This window comes from Panulirus ornatus, chromosome 9 (assembly GCF_036320965.1).
Source record: "Panulirus ornatus isolate Po-2019 chromosome 9, ASM3632096v1, whole genome shotgun sequence".
NCBI lineage: Eukaryota > Metazoa > Arthropoda > Malacostraca > Decapoda > Palinuridae > Panulirus > Panulirus ornatus.
Window position 1 is genome coordinate 6532124 of NC_092232.1, and position 26793 is coordinate 6558916.

At 39.8% G+C, this 26793-nt stretch overlaps 1 protein-coding gene across 1 annotated transcript in view; it reads right to left on the bottom strand.

The window, feature by feature from the left end:
• The window catches only part of Vinc (vinculin), a 319106-nt gene that overhangs the window by 80562 nt on the left and 211751 nt on the right, over positions 1-26793 (bottom strand). The window contains exons 15-16 of the mRNA XM_071664595.1: positions 19158-19217; positions 4700-4802 (exon numbers count right to left, since the gene is read on the bottom strand). Of these exons, the coding sequence (XP_071520696.1) occupies positions 4700-4802; positions 19158-19217 (163 nt within the window). The remainder of the gene's footprint in view (positions 1-4699; positions 4803-19157; positions 19218-26793) is intronic.

Below are 26793 nucleotides of genomic sequence, written 5' to 3' on the forward strand. Positions count from 1 at the left end.
AACTAGCCTTGAAAAAACTCCACTTTTGAGTAAACTATTTTGTTTATAGTTTTTGCCAAAAATATACACTGCCATGAGGAATATCATTATAACTTCAGACTGAAAAAAGCACAGAGTATGAAAAGCCAATTTTCTAAAATGATGGAAGGACTTTCTGATAGAAATTTTAAAGTCAATGAAAAAAATAAAGGCTGCAAAGAAAGCCAACTGATTTACTACTCTGGCAGATAGGATGTACAGTAAACATATATGACCCATATATGCAATATCAATCATCGCTGTTACTGTAATTCACTTCTAACGTCAGAATCAAATGAAACTTCATCCTAAATAATGGTCTTGGCTGTGGGTTAAATTTCCATCTTCATTTGCATTACTTTAGGAAACGAGATACTAGCAGATCACTATATCAAAATATGAAAACCTGTATCAGAATTCATTTTCATTTTTGTATTTCCTGTAAAAACTCTGTATAGCATGAAAATGCTAAGTGAGCTCAAAGCTACAACACTTAGCTCTACATTATCTAAGTAAGACATTTCATAAGTACTCTGTTTCACCACTCACTACAGTATATGTTATGCAGCCATATCTGAAAAACCCTTACCATATATGACTACAAGGAAATACAGAGTTTTGCTTCTCTTCATATTCACTTTTATACAAATATCTACAACAATGCCTGATCTGATATGACACCGTCATTCTATATACATTACAGTTGCTTATGTTCTCCTTTGTTTACGCACATAGTTACTTTTTTCCTTGTAGGAAAGATAATAATAAAAATACAATTTTTGTAATATGTTTTGAGCAGTGTTATTCAAAACCCTGAATACTGAAAACACAGAAATCTACTAGGCCACCTTACTCCTCAGGACAGGAAATTGCTAGCAGGGCATAAAAAGATTGGAAGATACTCGACAATACTGCATTCTCTGTGCATTTGGGGACTAAAGATTTGGCCAGGAAGGGATGGATGTTTATCATACAAGAATATGCAAACCCCTATTCATTACTAGATGAGATTAATCCCACTCTGAAGTCAAATACAACAAACAAGATAAAACTTTCTAAGTTTAACATTAAATGACTGGTTATTAATACAGGGATCACAAATAACAGCCAAATTATCATAATATATTATGTCTATTATCCAAAATGTACAGGACTAAGTCTGCATACTACTGAAAAACATGTGAGCAATATTTTATCTTTTCTACTAATTCTTTTTTTCAGCACAGATATAGATATGCCTTTCCATATATATATATATATATATATATATATATATATATATATATATATATATATATATATATATATATATATATGCACAAAATCGCAACAGATACATGATTTTATAAGTGCTGAAAAAAAACATGGAAAAGGAAACCCAAGACCTTGAGTGCTTTCGTGTATGAACATATCTTCAGAGGACAGTTACATAATGGGGGAACCAAAGACAAATCAAGCTAGACACATACACAGAGAAGAAGGAACAAGGACCTAGTGATTAGCAAGAAACAAGGTTGATCCAAGTGTCACCCTGACCCTTCCTTTACCTGCATCTTGACCTGACCTCACATAAAAAGGTTGGGGGGGCCCTGACACAAGTTTGACATACTGCTTATATCAAATTATTGAAAAACATTATTAAATGCCTTCTCAATTTAATCTAAACAGTATGTCAATTTTGTCTCCCCCTCAACCTTTTTATGTGAGGTCAGGTCAAGATGCAGGTAAAAGGAGGGCCAGGGTGATGCCTGGACCAACCTTGTTTCTCACTAATCACTCGGTCCTTGTCCCTTCTTCTCTGTTTATATGTCTAGCTTGATGTGTCTTTGGTCCTCTCATTCAGAAACTGTCCTCTGAAGATGTGTTAATCCACAAAAGGATCTTGTGTTTCCTTTTCCATATGTTTTTTCAGCATATATAACATATATTTTGGAGGTAAAACAATAAGGATATGGAAAATATGAAGTCTCAAACACTTTTGGTATTACACTCTCAAGACTTAGTGACTATGAAAGTGCATGACACTTCGTATTTTTCATTTCCTTGTGGTTTTAACTACATCTTATGTACACTCGGTACTTATGTACTTTTTGCACATATATATATATATATATATATATATATATATATATATATATATATATATATATATATATATATATATATATATATATATGTTGGCAGACTTCACCTGCAAGTGGTAACACCATGAGCAACAAGTCATCTTCGATGAGGCTGTGTCATCGTCAGTAGATGTGAAAGAGAACAGCATCATCCAGGACTTTCTTGCCCAAAGCACAGCCTTGAAGCTGAAGGAGCCCCATAAAACGGATCCTAGGTTTACATACTATAAATAATGATAATGATACTAATACTAATAATAATAATAATGATAATAATGATAATAATAATAATAATAATAATAATAATAATAATAATAATAATAATAATGATAATAATAATGATAATAATAATGATACTGTAATATAATCAAATATCAATAAATATAGTTTCTTCCCACCCTTACAATAAAGATAACCCCAATTCTTTTTTAAGGATATCCATTTTGAGAAGTAATCCATGGAGAAAGTAAAAATAATTAGTAAACACAGATCTGATAACAAGTGTAACAACTAAACAACAATAAGCTATAATAATACAGACTTATATAACAAATAATTATTTTTCTAACACAAGACTTTCCATCTATAATGTTAGATTAGGCTGCTGATATGCTAGAAGATGATAAAATATTAAACACACTTCCATTAATGCTGACTTACACCTACCGTTAAATAAGCATTTCAATCGTAAGCACACAGTACTGTATATGCTGTCCACCAAGCCTGATACACCAGCAGCATGTTATAATACACATTTCGACCCAGTTTTAATATGAATCCAAACAACACAGCAAAACAACACACGGGTAAATGAAAGGGAGATTGGAAGTAAGTGAAGGGGTCAAGACCGAAGCTGGTGATACCAATTGGTACCAATAGTGCCAGCATGTTTATTCATATGTAAAGTAACTTGCTTTTCTTTTCTGGGTAATGACTGAGATTTTTGACATAACATGGTTCAATGGCCACTGCCTGTCAGATCATATGCTGACATGAACTCAAAAGTGAAAAATTATTCCCAACCCCTTCAACTTCAGGACAATAACATCTTCGAGCACATTCCATGCGCAGCTAAGTGGCTATTGGCTCTTTGGGTGGAGGTATGGTCTAGGGTAACTTATCTTTAACTCACTGTATATAATCAGCAACTTGGCATAACATACTGATATCCTAATTTTCCAAAGAAAGTTAATACAGAACAGGGTGCTAACAGTTACTTAATAGATAATAATTTATCAAAGGTCATCTAACTTGACTTTCTTCTGTTGAGCAATTCAATTGGAATAAAGGATTTCCTTCAACTCATTTTCACCATGTTACAATAGGACACTGAGTGTAGGAATATCCTACCCTATGGTCATTAATGAAAGGCTTGGTCAGCAGCAAAAGTTTCCTGAAAATTATATGCATAATAAGACCTCATCATTCATCAATGCCAGAGTACTATATTCTTTAATATATCAAATGATGAAATAATCTATGACCTGTGCCTCCAAAATTTAATCCAAGACCAAATCGAGCCAGCCAATCCAGGGTCATGTCTACCAACTCTACCTCTCTCAGGCAAGTGGATGCCATGGTACTGCGAGGGGGTCAGTGCTCTCTCCGGCTCCCCAAAGATTTTCATAAAGTCCACCTTAAAAATGTCATCATCAAGGTCGATTTGTGGAGGGGCTGGTGGTCGTGGGGGAGCTGCTGTTGAAGGCAAAGGCACAAATGCTCAACATACCTACTGTGCCAACAGGCACTACACACACACACTTCACCTCTACATGATATCCTTAACAATAATCACTCATTATATTTAGCTATTCTATAACTTTCACTACCATAAGCAGTGTTTGATATATTGTGATAATCATGATTTCAGCAATATATACAACATTCACCCACCACCAATTGCAAAATCAATGCAATACCTTTTGTGAGAGTTCTTAATCCACCATGAACATAATTCATACAAGTCAGCTTACCTGTTGCATCCATAAAATAATAGGGAGCTTGGAAAATTTTGGTTTGCAGTTAATATGGAGAAGTGAAATTTTGCCTAATATAAATATATCAATATAAAAACTAAAACAAGCCTACGCTATAGAAGAATTAAGGTTTTTCAATATCCTGAAAGATATCTTAAAATGTTCCTTGGTTAAGTAAGTTAATTGCTCTAATTTCTTGAGAAAACTTTTCTATCAATAACTAAAACTGATATTTAGATAGGAAGATAGAAGGCCCAGCATCAGTAAAAACTCCTCTGGGCTGATTTATCTAATATTTTTCATAAGTAACACATAAGCAGAACACAAAATCAACAGTATCTTAATTCTATTCCTATAAAAAAATAAACATCAACAGATACAGAAACTGTCCATCAGTCCTACAGTTCAATATCTTTAGTTTTCTATAATGATGAATGTGCAACTACAATATAAAAGATCTTCCATTTATTTTTTCAAAGAGAAAACCAAAGTCTCCTGATCTGCTGTTTACATAAAACTTTTTCAGTATGACATTAATAATGTTCAAGAGATAAAATAATAAACATTTTGCCTTTGTCTTACCATTAAGTGTGAGAGAGGACATGTCTGGAGGTGGTGGGATAATTGGCTCTTCTTCTGGATAAACCATTACTGCTCGTCGTACCTCACCAACAGCAGTCAGTAACTGAGGAAAGCCACGTTACATTTTCACATAATGGGAAGAAAAAATATAAACCACTAGTCTTCAAAATGGCTCAGGTCAAATGAAACAAGCATAGTTCATTACCAGACTGTCATTACATTCGGCAAAGTAAATATAATCATAGGGAAACATGAGAATTCCTGTAAAAGAAGTGTTATAATATTCCAAAAATCTGCACAGACAGAACACAGTCCCTTAATTCAGTAATGACCCAAGAAGAGCATGCTGTAGCTGCTGGCACGTAAGAGTATGGTCATGACCCTGACATTTGATCTTTTAATGTTATTATCACCAAGGACCCTCATTAAGCTCAAAAGCAATGCACAGACCACAATCAGTGACTATGGAGTTATCTGATAACAAATTTTGTCCAAAACGGCGTGTGGAACAATGACATAGATATGGATGCATGAAAATTCACGTGTGTACATAGGCACTAAAAAATACTGTCTGCTCGTGAATATTAGTGTAGTTCTCATGTACATGGATAAGGAAATGTTTATCAAGCTGTTCGTATCATACATAAGGCTAAAACTATAGTATGCCTCCCAAGTTAGGAAGCACAAAGAGCTAATGGAGAGAGTCCAGACAAGTTCAACAGAGCTAAAGGTTCTAAATTTGCCAACCTTGGAAGGTATGACAATTCTAGTGTTTCAGTATGATACTTTATAAGTGATAAGCTAGCAACAATGTTCATATGGTATTTTGGGTATTATTAATCAAAACAATCTGTCTGTGTAATTACCTATTTGTACTGTTTGGGAGGTAGTTCTTAGATGATTCATTGACAAGTACTACATTTGTAATGCAGCTGTTAGTGAGAAAATGGGTTGGAAACAAAGAGTATAGAACATAACATAATTGGTAATGTATTAAAATAGGTCTGGAGGTAAAGTTAAGGAACATTATCCTATTGCTATCCAGTTTTGGTATTTCATAGGAAGTGCTGATTCTTTAATCATGTCAACATTATGAATTAAGTAAAATTAACCATTATCTGTGCAGATATTTCTTGAATAATTGAGAGGAAACTTAAAGGTGCTGTTGTTTGGTGTTTTCATTTGTACAGGAATTGAAAGGTGCCATTCACTTTGGGGGGGAGGAGGTTCATATGGGGAAAAATTGAACAATGCTGTTGTTTTGGGTATTCCAGGTAAATGAACTACAGATAAAGACAGCACTTCAGTGGCTCTTAAGAGACTTCTATGACTTAGGTTGCTGTCTTTTCTTTCAGTGTCACCCACACATGGGCTTCTAGCATTGAGTCCACAAACATACAATTTCTCCTTCTCACACATATCATTTCATCTCACCTAACTCACTTGACTCCTCCTTCACTACTCAAGAATTTCCTACAGTGAGGTATACACACTAGCACCATCTTTCGGCAAAATCTCATCATGAGTACTCAAAAGAAAGTACATACTCCTTTCTCTTCCTTGTTCCACTCTCTTTCCCCATCTATCTGTCTCTTTCTATCTCTTTCCCTCTCCTACTAACCTATCCTCACACTCACTCACTTAACAGCTTTGCCTTCACCTTGTAATAGTATACTCAAAACTTATTTTTTCTTGGTAAAAGAATTTATGTTAGTGACATGTACATGTATGGTGAAATACATGTTCCATACATGCACTTACACACTCACTTCGGTGTAACTGCCAAAATGCTCAGTGGCACATTACATGGATGTATTATTAACTGATATCTAAAGCTGATGCTCCATTATATATCAAGAGTTAAGCCTCTGTCCTTGTAGAGTACAGGATTTCCTAAAAGTCACTTATCTCACTATATATCAAGACATCCTGTGGGGAAGTTACTGAAAGTTGATCATGTCCTGTGGCTCTCTCAGATTCAGCCTGAAATAAAAAGAATCCCAGGCAAAAAAAAGGCAAGTCTCACAGACTGTCACTACACTCTAGTACGTATAGAAATCAGATTAAAAGTTTCATATCCCAAAGGTAAGTTAACTGCAATCGGACTGGGACTTTTACTACAGTCTAGCCTTATGAGGAGAGTGCTATACAAGCATGGATATCAAAAATATAAGAAATCATATAATTTTGTTTCCACATGGATATAAAACCTCATTTTCTGGTATTTGGGGAAAACCAGTTTTGGAAGTGATACATTATGATACATTCCATAAAATGATGTAAATCATGAAATAAACATTCTTGTTCTTACACAATGTAGGGGATGCTTTGGAGCAAAAAGCAATATGAGCAATAACCAAGTTTCCATTTTTACATCCAGCAACAGCAATCAACCAAAACACATCTGGAACAATGTAATGTCCCACCTTCAAGCAGCAAAAGCCAGCAAGCTCCACATCATTTCTCTATCTCACCAAATCATCAGCTATGAGACAGTGAGGGTAAATATTCAATAATAAGGAAAAGTCCTCTGTCATGCTTATCAACAAAGTTTAAAGAAAAGAACATGCATATATCTTTTTCAAGTAAGCTCACTATCTTCCACATGGGGAGGCAGTGTCAAGAAAAGATAACTGAGCATAATCTGTCATTAAAAAAAATCTCATTTTTTCTACCTAGCCTTGTTTAATTTTACTGAGTTGTGACAAAACTTTAATATTTGCAATATTGAAAAAATCATCAAAATGTATATCGATGGTTCAAAAACAATAAACCATTAATTACACCTACATACGGGGTTAAGCAAAGCTCTATATCAACTTTTGAATACAACTGAGACAAATGCAAAATTCATTCTTGTAAATACTATTCATAAATAAGTATCAAACTCTTTAGCTGATTTCTCAAGGTACCAATGAACACCTATGTTGTAAACAGTAATGACTAGGTTAACCCTTAAACTGTGGTCTATGGCATGGATTGCAAATCCCTAGTGCAGCTTCACTCATGATTTTCTTTTATCCCAGATAATGTATTTGAAAAAGACAGACAATCAGCCACAAAATTCTACCCCTATATTCCCTGTGTGTCCTAGAAGAACAAGAGCTTGCCTTCATCCATTCCTGGCACTACCCTGCCCCAGAGGAAACAGCATCACTATCCCCTGCTTCAGCGAGGTAGTGCCAGAAAAACAGACAAAAAAAGGTACATTTGTTTACACTCAGTCTCTAGCTGTCATGTGTAATGCACTGAAACCACAGCTCCCTATCCACATCCAGGCCCTGCAGACCTTTCCATGGTTTACCCCAGAAGTTTCACATGCCCTGGTTCAGGCCACTGACAGCACAGTGACCCCTGTATACCAAATCGTTCCAATTCAATCTATTCCTTGCACTCCTCTCTCCCTCTAGTATGTTTAGGCCCCTATCACTCAAAATCTTTTTCACTCCATCCATCCACCTCCAATTTGGTCTCCCACATCTCCTTGTTCCCTCCTCTTTGTCAATCTTTCCTCATTCATTCTCGCCATATATCCAAACCATTTCAACACACCCTCTCTGGTCTCTCAACCATACTCTTTTTATTTCAACACATCTCTCTTACCCTTTCATTACTTACGCGATCAAACCATCTCACACCACATACTGTGCTCAAACATTTCATTCATTTCCAACATATCCACCATCCTCTGTAAAACCCTATCTATGGACCATGCCTCGCAACCATATAACACTGTTGGAACCACTATTCCTTCAAACATACCCATCTTTTGCTCCCCGAGAAAACGTTCTCTCCTTCCACGCATTCTTCATTGCTCTTAGAACCTTCGCCCCCTCCCCCACCCTGTGACCCACTTCCACTTCCAAACTTCCATTCGCTGCTAAGTCCACTCCCAGATATCTTAAAACACTTCACTTCCTCCAATTTTCTCCATTCAAACTTATATCCAAATTAACGTGTTTCTCAACCCTACTGAACCTAATAACCTTGCTCTTATTCACATTTACCTTCAACTTTCTCCTTTCACACACTTTTCCAAACTAAGTTATCAACTTCTGCAGTTTCTCTCTCAAATCACCCACTAGAGCTATATAATCAGCAAACAATAACTGACACACTTCCCAGGCCCTCTCATTCCCAACAGACTGCATTCTCACTGCTCTCTCTAAAACTCTTGCATTTACCTCCCTAACCATCCCATCCATAAACAAATTAACCATGGCGACATCACACACCCTTGCTGCAGACTGACATTCACTGGGAACCAAATCACTTTCCTCTCTTCCTATTTGTACACATGCCTTACGTCCTTGGTAAAAACTTTTCACTGCTTCTAGCAACTTACCTCCCTCACAATATAATCTTAAGACCTTCCATAAAGCATCTCTATCGACCTTATCATATGCCTTCTCCAGATCCATAAATGCTACATACAAATCCATCTGTTTTTCTAAGTATTTCTCGCACATTCTTCAAAGCAAACACCTGATCCACATATCCTCTACCACTTCTGAAACCACACTGCTCCTCCCCAATCTGATGCTCTATACATGCCTTCACCCTCTCAATCAATAACATCCCATATAATTTCCCAGGAATACTCAACAAACTCATGCCTCTGTAGTTTGAGTACTCACCTTTATCCCCTTTGTGTGTGTACAATGGTACTATGTATATATTCCACCAATCCTTAGGCACTTCACCATGATCCACACAAACAGTGAATATCCTTATCAACCAATCAACAACACAGTCACCCCCTTATTCAATAAATTCTGTTGCAATACCATCCAAACCCACCGCTTGCTGGATTTCATCTTCTGCAAAGCTTTCACTACCTCTTCTCTCTTAAACAAACCATTCTCCCTGACCCTCTCACTTCACATACCACCCCAACCAAAGCACCCTATATCTGCCACTCTATCATCAAACACCTTCAACAAATCTTCAAAATACTCACTCTATCTCCTCACTTCATCACTACCTGTTACTACTTCCCCATGTGCCCCCCTCACTGATGTTCCCATTTGTTCTTTTGTCTTACACACGTTATTTACCTCCTTCCAAAAATCTTTCTATTCTCCCTAAAGGTCAATGATACTCTCTCAACCCAACTCTCATTTGCCCTCTTTTTCAACCCCTGCACCTTTCTCTTGACCTCCTGCCACTTTCTTTGCACTACTTCTCAGCAAGTATCGTCCAAACACCTCTCTTTTCTCTTTCACTAACAACCTTACTTGTTCATCCCACCACTCACTACCCTTTCTAATCTGCCCACCTCCCATCTTTCTCATGCCATATGCATCTTTTGCACAAGCCATCACTGCTTCCCAATATACATCACATTCCTCACCCACTGCCCTCACGTCATTTGCTCTCATCTTTTGCCATTCTGCACTCAATCTCTTCTGGTACTTCCTCACACAAGTCTCCTTTCCAAGCTCACTTACTCTCACTACTCTCTTCTCCCTAACTTTCTCTCTTCTTTTTTGAAAACCTCTACAAATCTCCACCTTCACCTCCACAAGATAGTGATCAGACATCCCTCCAACTGCCCCTCTCAGCACATTAACATCCAAAAGTCACTCTTTTACATGCCTATCAATTAACATGTAATCCAATAATGCCCTTTGACCATAGCTCCTACTCACATATGCATACTTCTGTATATCTCTTTTTATACCAGGTATTCCCAATCACCAGTCTTTTTTCAGCACACAAATCCTCAAGTTCTTCACCATTTCCATTCACAACAATGAATACCCTATGTACATCAATTACACCCTCAACTGCCACATTACTCACCTTTGCATTTAAATCACCCATCACTAAAACCCAGTCTTGAGCATCAAAGCTGCTGATGCTCACTCAACTGCTCCCAAAACACTTGCCTCTCATGACATTTCTTCTCATGACCAGGTCCATAAGTAACAACAATGACCCATCTCTCTTGATCCACTTTCAGTTTTACCCATAACAATCTAGAATTTACTTTCTTACACTCTATCACATACTCCCACAACTCGTGCTTCAGGAGTACTGCTACTCCTTCCTTACCTCTTGTTCTCTCACCAACCCCTGACTTTACTTCCAGACTCCCACACCACGAGGAAAATAAAATTACACAATAAGTTCCCAAGTGCACTTTTGTCTAATGATCACATTGTCAGGGGAGAAACAAGAATGAGATGGAGGATATAGAACACTCAGTCACTCAGTTGATATACAAGGAATTGATGTAGCTAAGACACCATTGGTAAACAAGCATTATCAGATGGAGGTGTTCAGGTTTGTCATCATGCCTGTCAACCACCAACCCAAACACCACCATGTATAGATATATATTTACTTCTCCTCGTTCCCTCCGCCTCTGACACATATATCCTCTTTGTCAATCTTTCCTCACTCATTCTCTCCATGTGACCCAACCATTTCAATACACCCTCTTCTGTTCTCTCAACCACACTCTTTTTATTACCACACATCTCTCTTACCCTTTCATTACTTACTCGATCAAACCACCTCACACCACATATTGTCCTCAAACATCTCATTTCCAACACATCCACCCTTCACTGCACAACCCTATCTATGGCCCACGCCTCGCAACCATATAATATTGTTGGAACCACTATTCCTTCAAACATACCCATTTTTGCTTTCCGAGATAATGTTCTTGCCTTCCACACATTCTTCAACACTCCCAGCACTTTTGCCCCTTCCCCACCCTGTGACTCACTTCCACTTCCATGGTTCCATCTGCTGCCAAATCCACTTCCACATATCTAAAACACTTCACTTCCTCCAGTTTTTCTCCATTCAAACTTCCCTTCCAACTGGCTTGTCCCTCAACCCTACTGTACCTAATAACCTTGCTCTTATTCACATTTACTCTCAGCTTTCTTCTTTCACACACTTTACCAAACTCAGTTACCAGCTTCTGCAGTTTCTCATCCGAATCAGCCACTAGCGCTGTATCATCAGCGAACAACAACTGACTCACTTCCTAAGCCCTCTCATCCGCAACAGACTGCATACTTGCCCATCTCTCCAAAACTCTTGCATTCACCTCCCTAACAACCCATCCATAAACAAATTAAACAACCATGGAGACATCACGCACCCCTGCCGCAAACCGACATTCAATGAGAACCAATCACTTCCCTCTCTTCCCACTCATACACATGCCTTACATCCTCGATAAAAAATTTTCACTGCTTCTAGCAACTTGCCTCCCACAACATATACTCTCGATACCTTCCACAGAGCACCTCTATCAACTCTATCATGTGCCTTCTCCAGATCCATAAATGCTACATACAAATCCATTTGTTTTTCTAAGTATTTCTCACATACATTCTTCAAAGCAAACACCTGATCCACACATCTTCTACCACTTCTGAAACCACACTGTTCTTCCCCGATCTGATGCTCTGTACATGCCTTCACCCTCTCAATCAATACCCTTCCATATAATTTCCCAAGAATACTCAACAAACTTATACCTCTGTAATTTGAGCACTCACTTTTGTCCCCTTTGCCTTTGTACAATGGCACTATGCATGCATCCCGCCAATCCTCAGGCACTTCACTATAAGCCATACATACAGAGAATATCCTTACCCACCAGTCAACAACACATTCACCCCCCTTTTTTAATAAATTCCACTGCAATGCCATCCAAACCTGCCGCCTTGCCAGCTTTCATCTTCTGCAAAGCTTTCGCTACCTCTTCTCTGTTTACCAAATCATTCTCCCTGGCCCTCTCATTTCGCACACCACCGCGACCAAAACACTCTATATCTGCCACTCTATCATCAAACACATTCAACAAACCTTCAAAACACCCACTCCATCTCTTTCTCACATCACCACTACTCGTTATTACCTCCCCATTAGCCCCCTTCACTGATGTTCCCATTTGTTCTCTTGTCTTACACACTTTATTTACCTCCTTCCAAAACATCTTTTTATTCTCCTAAATCTTAATGATACTCTCCCACCCCAACTCTCATTTGCCCTCTTTTTCACCTCTTGCACCTTTCTCGACCTCCTGCCTCTTTTTTTTTCATACACCTCCCAGTCATTTGCACTATTGCCTTGCAAAAATTGTCCAAATGCCTCTCTCTTCTCTTTCACTAATACTCTTACTTCTTCATCCCACCACTCACTTCCCTTTCTAATCTGCCCACCTCCCACGCTTTTCATGCCACAAGCATCTTTTGCACAAGCTATCACTGCTTCACTAAATACATCCTATTCCTCCCCCACTCCCCTTATGTCCTTTGCTCTCACCTTTTTCCATTCTGCACTCAGTCTCTCCTGGTACTTCCTCACACAAGTCTACTTCCCAAGCTCACTTACTGTCACCACTCTCTTCACCCCAACATTCTCTCTTCTTTTCTGAAAACCTCTACAAATCTTCACCTTTGCCTCAACAAGATAATGATCAGACATATTTCCAGTTGCACTGCTCAGCAAAACAAAGGCCACATTCGTTCACACTCAGTTTCTAGCTGTCATGTGTAATGCACTGAAACCACAGCTCCCTTTCCACATCTAGGCCCCACAAAACTTGCCATGGTTTACCCCAGACGCTTCACATGCTCTGGTTCAATCCATTGACAGCATGTCGACCTTGGTATACCACATCATTCCAATTCACTCTATTCCTTGCACACCTTTCACCCTCTTGTATGTTCAGGCCCTGATCGCTCAAAATCTTTTTCACTCCATCCTTCCACCTCCAATTTGGCCTCCCACTTCTCCTCGTTCCCCCCATCTCTGACACATATATCCTCTTTGTCAATCTTTCCTCACTCATTCACTCCACATGGCCAAACCATTTCAATACACCCTCTTTTGCTCTCTAAACCACACTCTTTTTATTACCACACATCTCTCTTACCCTTTCATTACTTACTCGATCAAACCACCTCACACCACATATTGTCCTCAAACATCTCATTTCCAGCACATCCACCCACCTCCACACAAACCTATCTATAGCCCATGCCTCACAACCATATAACATTGTTGGAACCACCATTCCTTTAAACAAACCCATTTTTGCTTTCCAAGATAATGTTCTCACCTTCCACACATTCTTCACCGCTCCCAGAACCTTTGCCCCCTCCCCACCCTATGACTCACTTCCGCTTCCATGGTTCCATCCACTGCTAAATCCACTCCCAGATATCTAAAAGACTTCACTTCCTCCAGTTTTTCTCCATTCAAATTTACCTCCCAAATGACATTGCCCCTCAACCCTACTGAACCTAATAACCTTGCTCTCATTCACATTTACTCAATGCTTTCTTCTTTCACACACTTTACCATACTCAGTCACCAGCTTCTGCAGTTTCTGACCTGAATCAGCCATCAGCACTGTATCATCAGAGAACAACAACTGACTCACATCCCAAGACCTCTCATTCACAACAGACTGCATACTTGCCCCTCTTTCCAAAACTCTTGCATTCACCTCCCTAACAACCCCATCCATTAACAAATTAAACAACCACGGACACATCACGCACCTCTGCCACAAACCAACATTCACTGAGAACCACTCACTTTCCTCTCTTCCTACTCGTACACATGCATTACATCCTCGATAAAAACTTTTTACTGCTTCTAGCAACTTACCTCCCATACCATATATTCTTAATACCTTCCACAGAGCATCTCTATCAACTCTATCATATGCCTTCTCCAGATCCATAAATGCTACAAACAAATCCATTTGCTTTTCTAAGTATTTCTCACATACATTCTTCAAAGCAAACACCTGATCCACAGATCCTCTACCACTTCTGAAACCAAACTGCTCTTCCCCAATCTGATGCTCTGTACATGCTTTCACCATCTCAATCAATACCCTCCCATATAATTCCCAGGAATACTCAACAAACTTATACCTCTGTAATTTGAGCACTCACCTTTATCCCCTTTGCCTTTGTACTATGGTACTATACATGCATTCTGCCAATCCTCAGGCATCTCACCATGAGTCATACATACATTAAATATCCTTACCAACCAGTCAACAACAGAGCCACCCCCCTTTTATAATAACTTCCACTGCAATACAATCCAAACCCGCTGCTTTGCCGGCTTTCATCTTCCGCAAAGCTTTTACTACCTCTTCTCTGTTTACCAAATCATTCTCCCTAACCCTCTCACTTCCCACAACACCTCGACCAAAACATCCTATATCTGCCACTCTATCATCTACCACATTCAACAAACCTTCAAAATACTCACTCCATCTCCTTCTCACATCACCACTACTTATTACCTCCCCATTAGCCCCCTTCACTGATGTTCCCATTTGTTCTCCTGTCTTACGCACTTTATTTACCCCCTTCCAAAACATCTTTTTATTCTCCCTAAAATTTAATGATACTCTCTCACCCCAACTCTCATTTGCCCTCTTTTTCACTTCTTGCACCTTTCTCTTGACCTTCTGCCTCTTTCTTTATACATCTCCCAGTCATTTGCACTATTTCCTTGCAAAAATCGTCCAAATGCCTCTCTCTTCTCTTTCACTAATAATCATAATTCTTCATCCCATCACTCACTACCTTTTCTAATCTGCCCACCTCCCATGCTTCTCATGCCACAAGCATCTTTTGCGCAAGCCATCACTGTTCCCTAAATACATCCCATTCTTCCCCCACTCCCCTTACATCCTTTGCTCTCACCTTTTTCCATTCTGCACTCAGTCTCTCCTGGTACTTCCTCACACAAGTCTCCTTCCCAAGCTCACTTATTCTCACCTCTCTCTTCATCCAAACATTCTCTCTTCTTTTCTGAAAACCTCAACAAATCTTCGCCTTTACCTCCAAAAGATAATGATCAGACATCCCTCCAGTTACACCTCTCAGCACATTAAAATCTAAAAGTCACTCTTTCGCGCGCCTATCAATTAACACATAATCCAATAATGCTCTCTGGCCATCTCTCCTATTTACAAATGTATACTTATGTATATCACTTTTTAAACCAGGTATTCCCAATCACCAATCCTTTTTCAGCACACAAATCTCCAAGCTCTTCACCATTTCCATTTACAACACTGAACACCCCATGTACTCCAATTATTCCCTCAACTGCCACATCACTCACCTTTGCATTCAAATCACCCATCAGAATAACCTGGTCTCGTGCATCAAAACTACTAACACACTCACTCAGCTGCTCCTCTCATGCCTCTCATGATCTTTCTTCTCATCCCAGGTGCATAGGCACCAATAATCACCCATCTCTCTCCATCCACTTTCAGTTTTACCCATATCAATCTAGAGTTTACTTTCTTACACTCTATCAAATACTCCTACCACTCCTGTTTCAGGAGTAGTGGTACTCCATCCCTTGCTCTTGTCCTCTCACCAACCCCTGACTTTACTCCCAAAACATTCCCAAACCACTCTTCCCTTTTTCCCTTGAGCTTTGTTTCACTCAGAGCCAAAACTTCCAGGTTCCTTTCCTCAAACATACTACCTATCTCTCCTTTTTTCTCATCTTGGTTACATCTACACATACTTAGACACCCCAATCAGAGCCTTCAAGGAGGATGAGCACTCCCTGCATGACTCCTTATTCTGTTTCCCCTTTTAGAAAGTTAAAATACAAAGAGGGGAGGGTTTCTAGCCCCCTCTCCCGTCCTCTTTAGTCGCCTTCTACGACAAGTGAGGAATGCGTGGGAAGTATTCTTTCTCCCGTATCCCCAGAGATGGATATATAAATATATATATATTGGTTCTCAGTGAATGTAGGTTTGCGGCAGGGGTGTGTGATGTCTCCATGGTTGTTTAATTTGTTTATGGATGGGGTTGTTAGGGAGGTGAATGCAAGAGTTTTGGAAAGAGGGGCAAGTATGAAGTCTGTTGGGGATGAGAGAGCTTGGGAAGTGAGTCAGTTGTTGTTCGCTGATGATACAGCGCTGGTGGCTGATTCATGTAAGAAAGTGCAGAAGCTGGTGACTGAGTTTGGTAAAGTGTGTGAAAGAAGAAAGTTAAGAGTAAATGTGAATAAGAGCAAGGTTATTAGGTACAGTAGGGTTGAGGGTCAAGTAAATTGGGAGGTGAGTTTGAATGGAGAAAAACTGGAGGAAGTGAAGTGTTTTAGATATCTGGGAGTGGATCTGGCAGCGGATGGAACCATGGAAGCGGAAGTGGATCATAGGGTGGGGGAGGGGGCGAAAATTTTGGGAGCCTTGAAAAATGTGTGGAAGTCGAGAACATTATCTCGGAAAGCAAAAATGGGTATGTTTGAGGGAATAGTGGTTCCAACAATGCTGTATGGTTGCGAGGCGTGGGCTATGGATAGAGATGTGCGCAGGAGGATGGATGTGCTGGAAATGAGATGTTTGAGGACAATGTGTGGTGTGAGGTGGTTTGATCGAGTAAGTAACGTAAGGGTAAGAGAGATGTGTGGAAATAAAAAGAGCGTGGTTGAGAGAGCAGAAGAGGGTGTTTTGAAATGGTTTGGGCACATGGAGAGAATGAGTGAGGAGAGATTGACCAAGAGGATATATGTGTCGGAGGTGGAGGGAACGAGGAGAAGAGGGAGACCAAATTGGAGGTGGAAAGATGGAGTGAAAAAGATTTTGTGTGATCGGGGCCTGAACATGCAGGAGGGTGAAAGGAGGGCAAGAAATAGAGTGAATTGGAGTCATGTGGTATACAGGGGTTGACGTGCTGTCAGTGGATTGAAGCAAGGCATGTGAAGCGTCTGGGGTAAACCATGGAAAGCTGTGTAGGTATGTATATTTGCGTGTGTGGACGTGTGTATGTACATGTGTATGGGGGGGGGGGGGGTTGGGCCATTTCTTTCGTCTGTTTCCTTGCGCTACCTCGCAAACGCGGGAGACAGCGACAATGTATAAAAAAAAAAAAAAAAAATATATATATCATTATTCTATTTTTTTATTTTGGTTTGTTGCTGTCTCCCGCGTTAGCGAGGTAGCGCAAGGAAACAGACGAAAGAATGGCCCAACCCACCCACATACACATGTATATACATACATGTCCACACACACACAAAATATACATACCTATACATCTCAATGTACAGATATATATACACACATAGACATATACATATATACACATGTACATAATTCATACTGTCTGCCTTTATTTATTCCCATCGTCACCTCGCCACACATGGAATAACAACCTCCTCCCCCCTCATGTGTGCGAGGTAGCGCTAGGAAAAGACAACAAAGGCCCCATTCGTCCACACTCAGTCTCTAGCTGTCATGTAATAATGCACCGAAACAACAGCTCCCTTTCCACATCCAGGCCCCACAGAACTTTCCATGGTTTACCCCAGACGCTTCACATGCCCTGGTTCAATCCACTGACAGTACGTCGACCCCGGTATACCACATCGTTCCAATTCACTCTATTCCTTGCACGCCTCTCACCCTCCTGCATGTTTAGGCCCCGAGTACTCAAAATCTTTTTCACTCCATCTTTCCACCTCCAATTTGGTCTCCCACTTCTCCTTGCTCCCTCCACCTCTGACACATATATCCTCTTGGTCAATCTTTCCTCACTCATTCTCTCCATGTGACCAAACCATTTCAAAACACCCTCTTCTGCTCTCTGAACCACACTCTTTTTATCACCACACATCTCTCTTACCCTTTCATTACTTATTCGATCAAACCATCTCACACCACACATTGTCCTCAAACATCTCATTTCCAGCACATCCACCCTCCTCCACACTTCTCATAATCATAGGAATGCAGTGTTGGAAGTAAATCAAACGACATTTAACCAGGCATCAACTGACATAGAATGCAGTTCCTTATATTTTACATCATATGAGGTGGACTGCAGTTTAAGGGTTAAAAATGTCCCTTCTAGATAACTACCACACTTTCTATTATCTTTCACTTGGAGCAGATCACATGAATGCAGCCAAGGAGATCAAGTGAATAATACCCCTTAATTCACTTACATCCACAGATTTGTTCAAAAGACCAGAAATAAGAATACTTCTCAACTTTACATGCCAAATTGATTTACCAACCAAGACCAACGTCACACACGCAGTGACTCTAGTGCACATCATAAAAAAGTCATCTTCAGGCACCTTCATCTAAAATATCTCAACCCTTATATATTCATTTCCCATTTCTATCTACCTGTTTCATGGTCTACCCCTTCTCTTTGTACCTTCAAGTATATTACCAAATATATATCTTCTATGCCAACTTACCATATGCCATAGTACTATACAGCTATACAATCTTAAAGCATCTTATTCCATTGTGTCTATTCTTTTAATTTGAACTCTGCAACATAAGGTATCCAACATTGCAGTTGATGGTATATCTTATTTCACAAGCCAGCAATGTGAATTCAGCTGTGAGAAAATGCAAAACAATGGCAAAAATAAATATGTAAGCAAGTACATACTTCATCAAGTAAAAACTCACAGACATAACAGGTTGATGACCCTGTTGTATGTGTTCAATACATGCTCCTGGTTGCAGAACCTGTAAAACATTTTCAAAACATGCTAACTAATCTGCAGCCACAATGGCTTACCCATGTACAGCTAAAATTTGACAAGGGAACTCATAGATTCTCAATGAAAATACAAAAAATTTATGTATGGGGAAACATATTTCAATAAAAGTACATCATCAAATAGTCAAAAACTGGCTCCAATACTTTTCCCAATACATGAAAAATTCAGAAAAGTGGAAGCATGGAGGAGTGGGGATGGGGTCAAGAGCATTACTTGATTATGTGCAAAATGAGGATATCATAGGAGGGGTTGCTGGATATAAACATGTTGAGACAGGAGGCAAGTAGAATGCATAATCATATCTCGGTAAAGCCAAGTGTGAAAGTTTGTCATGGATTTAGGGGAAAAAAATGACATGTGTGAAAGAGGGGTTAAAATGAAAGAGCTTGGAATAGTGGTTTATATGCAGAGATCCCAAGAGAGACTGAGTGATGAATAACAAGGAGAGAAAATAAATGATAATAGTAGTGGAAGAGGAGTGGGAAGTATTAAAGGTGAGTTGGCAGCATGTACTTACATAAGAAAAGGTGGTGACAAGTGGAGTGAGGGGGTTAATGTTGCTAGTGAAAAAGAAAAGGGAGGTGCAAGATGGTATCAGCAGGGAAGAGGTGTGAGTGATGGGGAGATGAAAAAAAAAATAAAGGTATACGAGCTGAAAAAGGGGAATATTTGGTGTGGTATGAAAGAGCATTAACGAACTTCAGAAAAAGAAATTGTTTTAGAAGGATGTGAAGAACACGAAAACATGACAGTAAATGGGGACAACAATGAGTACAGAGAATGGAGCAGTAGTAACAGGCAAAGGTGTGAAAAAAATGAGATCAAGATAGTATCTTGAAGGACTGTTGAATGTGATAGATGATTTTGAAGCAGAAGTGTTGTGTTTGGGATGAAGTGGAGTTTGAACAGAAAGAGAATTACTGAAAGATATTTTAAAAGAGAGAAGGTAGCAAAAGCCCAGCACAAGATGAAGTAAAGCTTATCAGCAGGAGTGGATAGAACTGCAGTCAAATATCAAGAGAGAGGATAAAAGTGCTGCTGACTGTTTAGTATGCCTGTTCAATATTTGTACACCCTAAAGTGAGGTGTATCAAGAATAAAAGAAAGAACAAATGCCAGTCCTGTATGAAGGTGAAGGGGACAAAAATAAATGTTCAAATTACATGAGTATACTGAGTATTCCTGAAAAGGCATATGAAAATAGTGACTGAGAGAGAGGGGGCATTCCTGAAAAGATGTATGAAAGAATGGTGACTAAGAGGGTGGTGGCATGCACAAAGTATTTGAATGGAGAGGAGTAATGGGGCTTCATGAAAGGTTGAGAGTACATGGACCAGGAATGCTTTGTAAAATTTGTGAGAATGCTTGAAGAAAGAGATAGAACTGTATGTGGCATTCATATATCTGGAAACAATATATGATTGGGTTGATAGAAATGTCTTGTGGAGGGTTCTTCAAATATATGTGGTAAATAAAGTTACTTAATCCTGAGAGGAATTTGAGAGGAATCTTTACCAAGAGAATAAGATAATTATGCAAGTACGAATGGAGAAAGGAGAGTGGTTTCTAGTGAAGAAGAGTCTGCATTGTGGATGTGTGATGTCACCATGGCTGTTTAATCTGCTCATCGACAGGGTCGTGCAGAAGGCAAGCACAAGGGTCTTGGAATGATTGGTGAGTCTAGAGTATGTTGTGGGTAGTAGGAATTGGGAGGAAGAAACTGCTTTCTGCAGATGACATGGATCTGGTGTAAGACTAAGGAAAAACTCCCGAAGTTGGTGTCCTAGTTCATGAAAGCATGTAAAAGGAGTAAGCTGAAGGTAAATTTGAAAAAAGCATGATATTGAGGTGCAGCAGGGATGTAAGACAGGAGAGTTTAAGTGAAATTTTAAATGGAAAGGACCTGGTTTACTTGGAAAGGACCTGAAGGCTGTAAAGTGCATCAAGTTCCTGGAAACAAATGTGGCAATGGATGGAACTATGGGAACTGAATAAAGTTACATGGTGGATGAGAGAGATAAGGTACTAGGCGTATTAAGAAGAGGCAAAGGCAAAAATGCCCTGGTTCAGTCCATTGACTTTCCTAGCCTTGAAAGCAAAAGAAGGCTGGATTATTAGAAACTAAATGCCTGAGGATGATATGTGGTGTGAGGTAGGTTGATTGTGTAAGAAATGACAGAAATGTCAGATAAGTGTTGTGATGAGTGTAGGCTGACTGGAAGGGCTGAAAAGGGTGTACTGAAATGGTTCATGCATATGAAGAGGTTGAGAGATGACAGTTCAGCTAAAAAGATTTATGTCAGATGTGGAGGGAGCAAAAAGAGGTTGCAATTTTGCCATTAGACAGGACTAACACAGAATACCTATTGCTTTTCTTGCATGATTAACAATACAGTTTTTCTCTGTTGCCATGCACATCTTATAATTATCAAGGCTTCTTTTTGATGTATGTATCCCATGTGAATTCTTTTTATTTTCCTTGGTAGTAGACTGCATCACCTTTTCATCCTTCTTGATGGGCTCTCATAATATTTTGATACTCTCTTTTTATTCCAAATTTACTGATGACTAAATTATTCGGTTTCGTCTGTGATGGGTCAATTTTAAAGCAAATATGTTGTCTTTGATGCACTTAGTTTGTTACCATACACAGGTTATCATATGTCTTTCTCTTCCTCTTTCTAGGCTGCTGAGTTCAAGTTTTAGCCTCTCATGACAAGAAATCCTCGATTCCCTCAGTTTTACAGTGTCTCCTTCCTGTATACTTTTAAGTGATACACAGATAAGGTTTGTTGTGGGTACATACATATGATGCTCTTAGGGTGAAACCACTGCACATCATGTTACTCAGACTAGTTTGTCTGGTGTGAGAACCAGCAACCCATACACGGACATACACATTTTATATATATATCTTTTTTTATTACACTTTGTCGCTGTCTCCCACATTAGAGAGGTAGCGCAAGGAAACAGATGAAAGAATGGCCCAAGCCACCCACATACACATGTATATACACACACATATATCCACACACGCACATATATGTACCTATACATTTCAATGTATACATATATATACATACACAGACATATACATAATTCATACTTGCTGCCTTTATTCACTCCCGTCGCCAACCCACCACACATGAAATGACAGCCTCCTCCCCCCCCACATGCATGCGAGGTAGCACTTGGAAAAGAAAACAAAGGCCACATTCATTCATACTCAGTCTCTGGCTGTCATGTATAAAGCACCCAAACCACAGCTCCCTTTCCACATCCAGGCCCCACAAAACTTTCCATGGTTTACCCCAGATGCTTCACATGCCCTGGTTCAATCCATTGAACATATACATATCAACATGTTGCTTTGAAGAATGTATGTGAGAAATACTTAGAAAAACAGATGGATTTGTATGTAGCATTTATGGATCGGGAGAAGGCATATGATAGAGTTGATAGAGATGCTTTGTGGAGGGTATTAGGACGATGTGGTGTGGGAGATGAGTTGCTAGAAGCAGTGAAAAGTTTTTATTGAGGATGTAAGGCATGTGTACGAGTAGAAAGAGAGGAGAGTGATTGGTTCCCAGTGAATGTCAGTTTGCGGCAGGGGTGCATGATGCCTCCATGGTTGTTTAATTTGTTTATGGATGGGGTTGTCAGGGAGGTGAATGCATGAGTTTTGGAGAGAGGGGCAAGTATGCACTCTGTTGGGGATGAAAGGGCTTGGGAAGTGAGTCAGTTGTTGTTCTCTGATGATACAGCACTGGTGGCTGATTCAGGTGAGTAACTGCAGAAGTTGGTGACTGAGTTTGGTAGAGTGTGTGAGAAGAAAGCTGAGAGTAAATGTGAATAAGAGCAAGGTTACTTGGTTCAGTAGGGTTGAGGGACAAGTCAATTGGGAGGTAAGTATGAATGGAGAAAAGCTGGAAGAAGTGAAGTGTTTTAGATATCTGGGAGTGGATATAGCAGCGGATGGAACCATGGAAGCGGAAGTGAGTCACAGGATGGGGGAGGGGGCGAAGGTTCTGGGAGCATTGAAGAATGTGTGGAAGGGGAAAATGTTATCTCGGAGCAAAAATGGGTATGTTTGAAGGAACAGTGGTTCCAACAATGTTATATGGTTGCAAGACATGGGCTATAGTTAGGGTTGTGCAAAGAAGGGTGGATATGTTGGAAATGAAATGTTTAAGGACAGTGTGTGGTGTGAGGTGGTTTGATCGAGTAAGTAATGAAAGGGTAAGAGAGATGTGTGGTAATAAAAAGAGTGTGGTTGAGAGAGCAGAAGAGGGTGTATTGAAATGGTTGGATCTCATGGAGAGAATGAGTGAAGAGAGACTGACAAAGAGGATATATGTGTCAGAGGTGGAGGGAATGAGGAGAAGTGGGAGACCAAATTGGAGGTGGAAGACTGGAGTGAAAAAGATTTTGAGTGATCGGGGCCTGAACATACAGGAGGGTGAAAGGTGTGGAAGGAATACAGTGAATTGGAATGATGTGGTATACTGGGGTCGACGTGCTGTCACTGGATTGAACCAGGGCATGTGAAGCATCTGGAGTAAACCAATAAAAGTTTTGTGGGGCCTGGATGTGTATAGGGAGCTGTGGTTTCGGTGCATTACACATGACATCTAAAGACTGAGTGTGAACTAATGTGGCCTTTTTGTCTGTTTCTGGCACTGCCTTGCTGGAGGTGTTTGTGTGTGTATATATGTATATGTCTGTATGTATATGTATGTATCTGTTTCCTGTGGGGTAGGGTAGCCCTAGGAGTGGATGAAGGCATGCAAGTATGAATATATACATGTGCATATATGTATATGTCTGTATGTATATGTATGTTTCCGTTGAAATGTATATGTATGTATGTGTGCATGTATGCACGTTTATGTATGTGTATGTGGGTGGGTTGGGCCATTCTTTTGTCTGTTTCCTCGTGCTACCTTGCTAACGCAGGAGACAGCATCTAAGTATAATAAGAAATGAAAATAAAAAATGTACATGTCTGGGTATGTGTATGTATATGTGTATATGTTGAATATATTTATTATTTTTTTATTGTACTTAACCGCCGTCTCCCATGGTAGCGAGGTAGCACAAGGAAACAGACGAGGAATGGCCCAACCCACCCACATACACATGTATATACATGAACATTCACACATGCACATATACATTTCAATGTATGCATACATATACATGCACAGACATATACATATATACACATGTACATATCCATACTTGTTGCCTTCATCCATTCCTAGGGCTACCCTACCCCACAGGAAACAGATACATACATATACATACAGACATATACATATATGCACATGTACATAATCATACTTGCTTGCCTTCATCCACTCCTAGGGCTACCCCACCCCACAGGAAACAGTATCGCTATCCCCTGCTTCACCGAGGCAGCACCAGGAAAAGAAACACAAAGGCCACATTTGTTCACACTCAGTCTCTAGCTGTCATGTGTAATGCACCAAAACCACAGCTCCCTATCCATATCCAGGCCCCACAGACCTTTCTATGGTTTACCCCAGATGTTTCACATGGCCTGGTTCTGGCCATTGACTGCACATCGACCACGTTATACCACATTGTTCCAATTCACTTTATTCCTTGCAAGCCTCTCACCCTCCTGTATGTTCAGGCCCCGATTTCTCAAAATCATTTTCACTCCATTCTTCCACCTCCAATGCTCCCACTTCTCCTTGTTCCCTCCACCTCTGACACATATATCCACTTTGTCAATCTTTCTTCACTCATTCTCTCTATATGATCAAACAATTTCAATACACCCTCTTCTGCTCTCTCAAGTACACTCTATATTTCCACACGTCTCTCTTACCCTTCCATTACTTACTCGATCAAACCACCTCACACCACATATTCTGTCCTCAAACATTTCATTTCCAACACCTCCACCCTCCTCCTTACAACCCTATCTATAGCCCATGCATCGCAACCATATAACATTGTTGGAACTACTATTCCTTCAAACATACCCATTTTTGTTCTCCAAGATGACATTCTCTCCTTCCACAAATTCTTCATTGCTCCTAGAACCTTTGCCCCCTCCCCCACCCCGTGACTCAATTCTGCTTCCATGGTTCCATCCGCTGCCAAATCCACTCCCAGATATCTAAAACACTTCACTTCCTCCAGTTTTTCTCAATTCAAACTTACCTCCCTATTGACTTGACCCTCAACCTTACTGTACCTAATAACTTTGCTCTTATTCACATTTACTCTCAACTTTCTTCTTTCACACACTTTACCAAACTCAGTCACCAGCTTCTGCAGTTTCTTACATGAATCAGCCACCAGTGCTGTATCATCAGCAAACAACTGACTCACTTCCCAAGCTCTCTCATCCACAACAGACTGCATACTTGCCCCTCTTTCCAAAACTCTTGCATTCACCTCCCTAACAACCCCATCCATATACAAATTAAACAACTATGGAGACATCAAACATCCCTGCCGCAAACCTACATTCATTGAGAACCAATCACTTCCCTCTCTTCCTACACGTACACATGCCTTACATCATCGATAAAAATTTTTCACTGCTTCTAACAACTTGCCTCCCACACCATATATTCTTAATACCTTCCACAGAGCATCTCTATCATATGCCTTCTCCAGATCCATAAATGCTACATACAAATCCATTTGCTTTTCTAAGTATTTCTCACATACATTCTTCAAAGCAAACACCTGATCCACATATCCTCTACCACTTCTGAAACCACACTGCTCTTCCCCAATCTGATGCTCTGTACATGCCTTCACCCTCTCAATCAATACCCTTCCATATAATTTACCAGGAATACTAAACAAACTTATACCTCTGTAATTTGTCCACTCACTTTTGTCCCCTTTGCCTTTGTACAATGGCACTATGGAAGCATTCCGCCAATCCTCAGGCACCTCACCAAGAATCATACATACATTAAATAACCTTACTAACCAGTCAACAATACAGTCACCCACTTTTTTAATAAATTCCACTGCAATACCATCCAAACTCGCTGTCTTGCCGGCTTTCATCTTCCGCAACGCTTTTACTACCTCTTCTCTGTTTACCAAATCATTTTCCCTAACCCTCTCACTTTGCACACCACCTCGACCAAAACACCCTTTATCTGCCACTCTATCATCAAACACATTCGACAAACCTTCAAAATACTCACTCCATCTCCTTCTCACATCACCACTACTTGTTATCACCTCCCCATTAGCTCCCTTCACTGAAGTTCCCATTTGTTCCCTTGTCTTATGCACTTTATTTCCCTCTTTCCAAAACATCTTTTTATTCTCCCTAAAAGTTAATGATACTCTCTCCCCCCAACTCTCATTTGCCCTCTTTTTCACCTCTTGCACCTTTCTCTTGACCTCCTGCCTCTTTCTTTTATACATCTCCCACTCATTTGCATTATTTCCCTGCAAAAATCATCCAAATGCCTCTCTCGTCTCTTTCACTAATAATCTTAATTCTTCATCCCACCACTCACTACCTTTTCTAATCT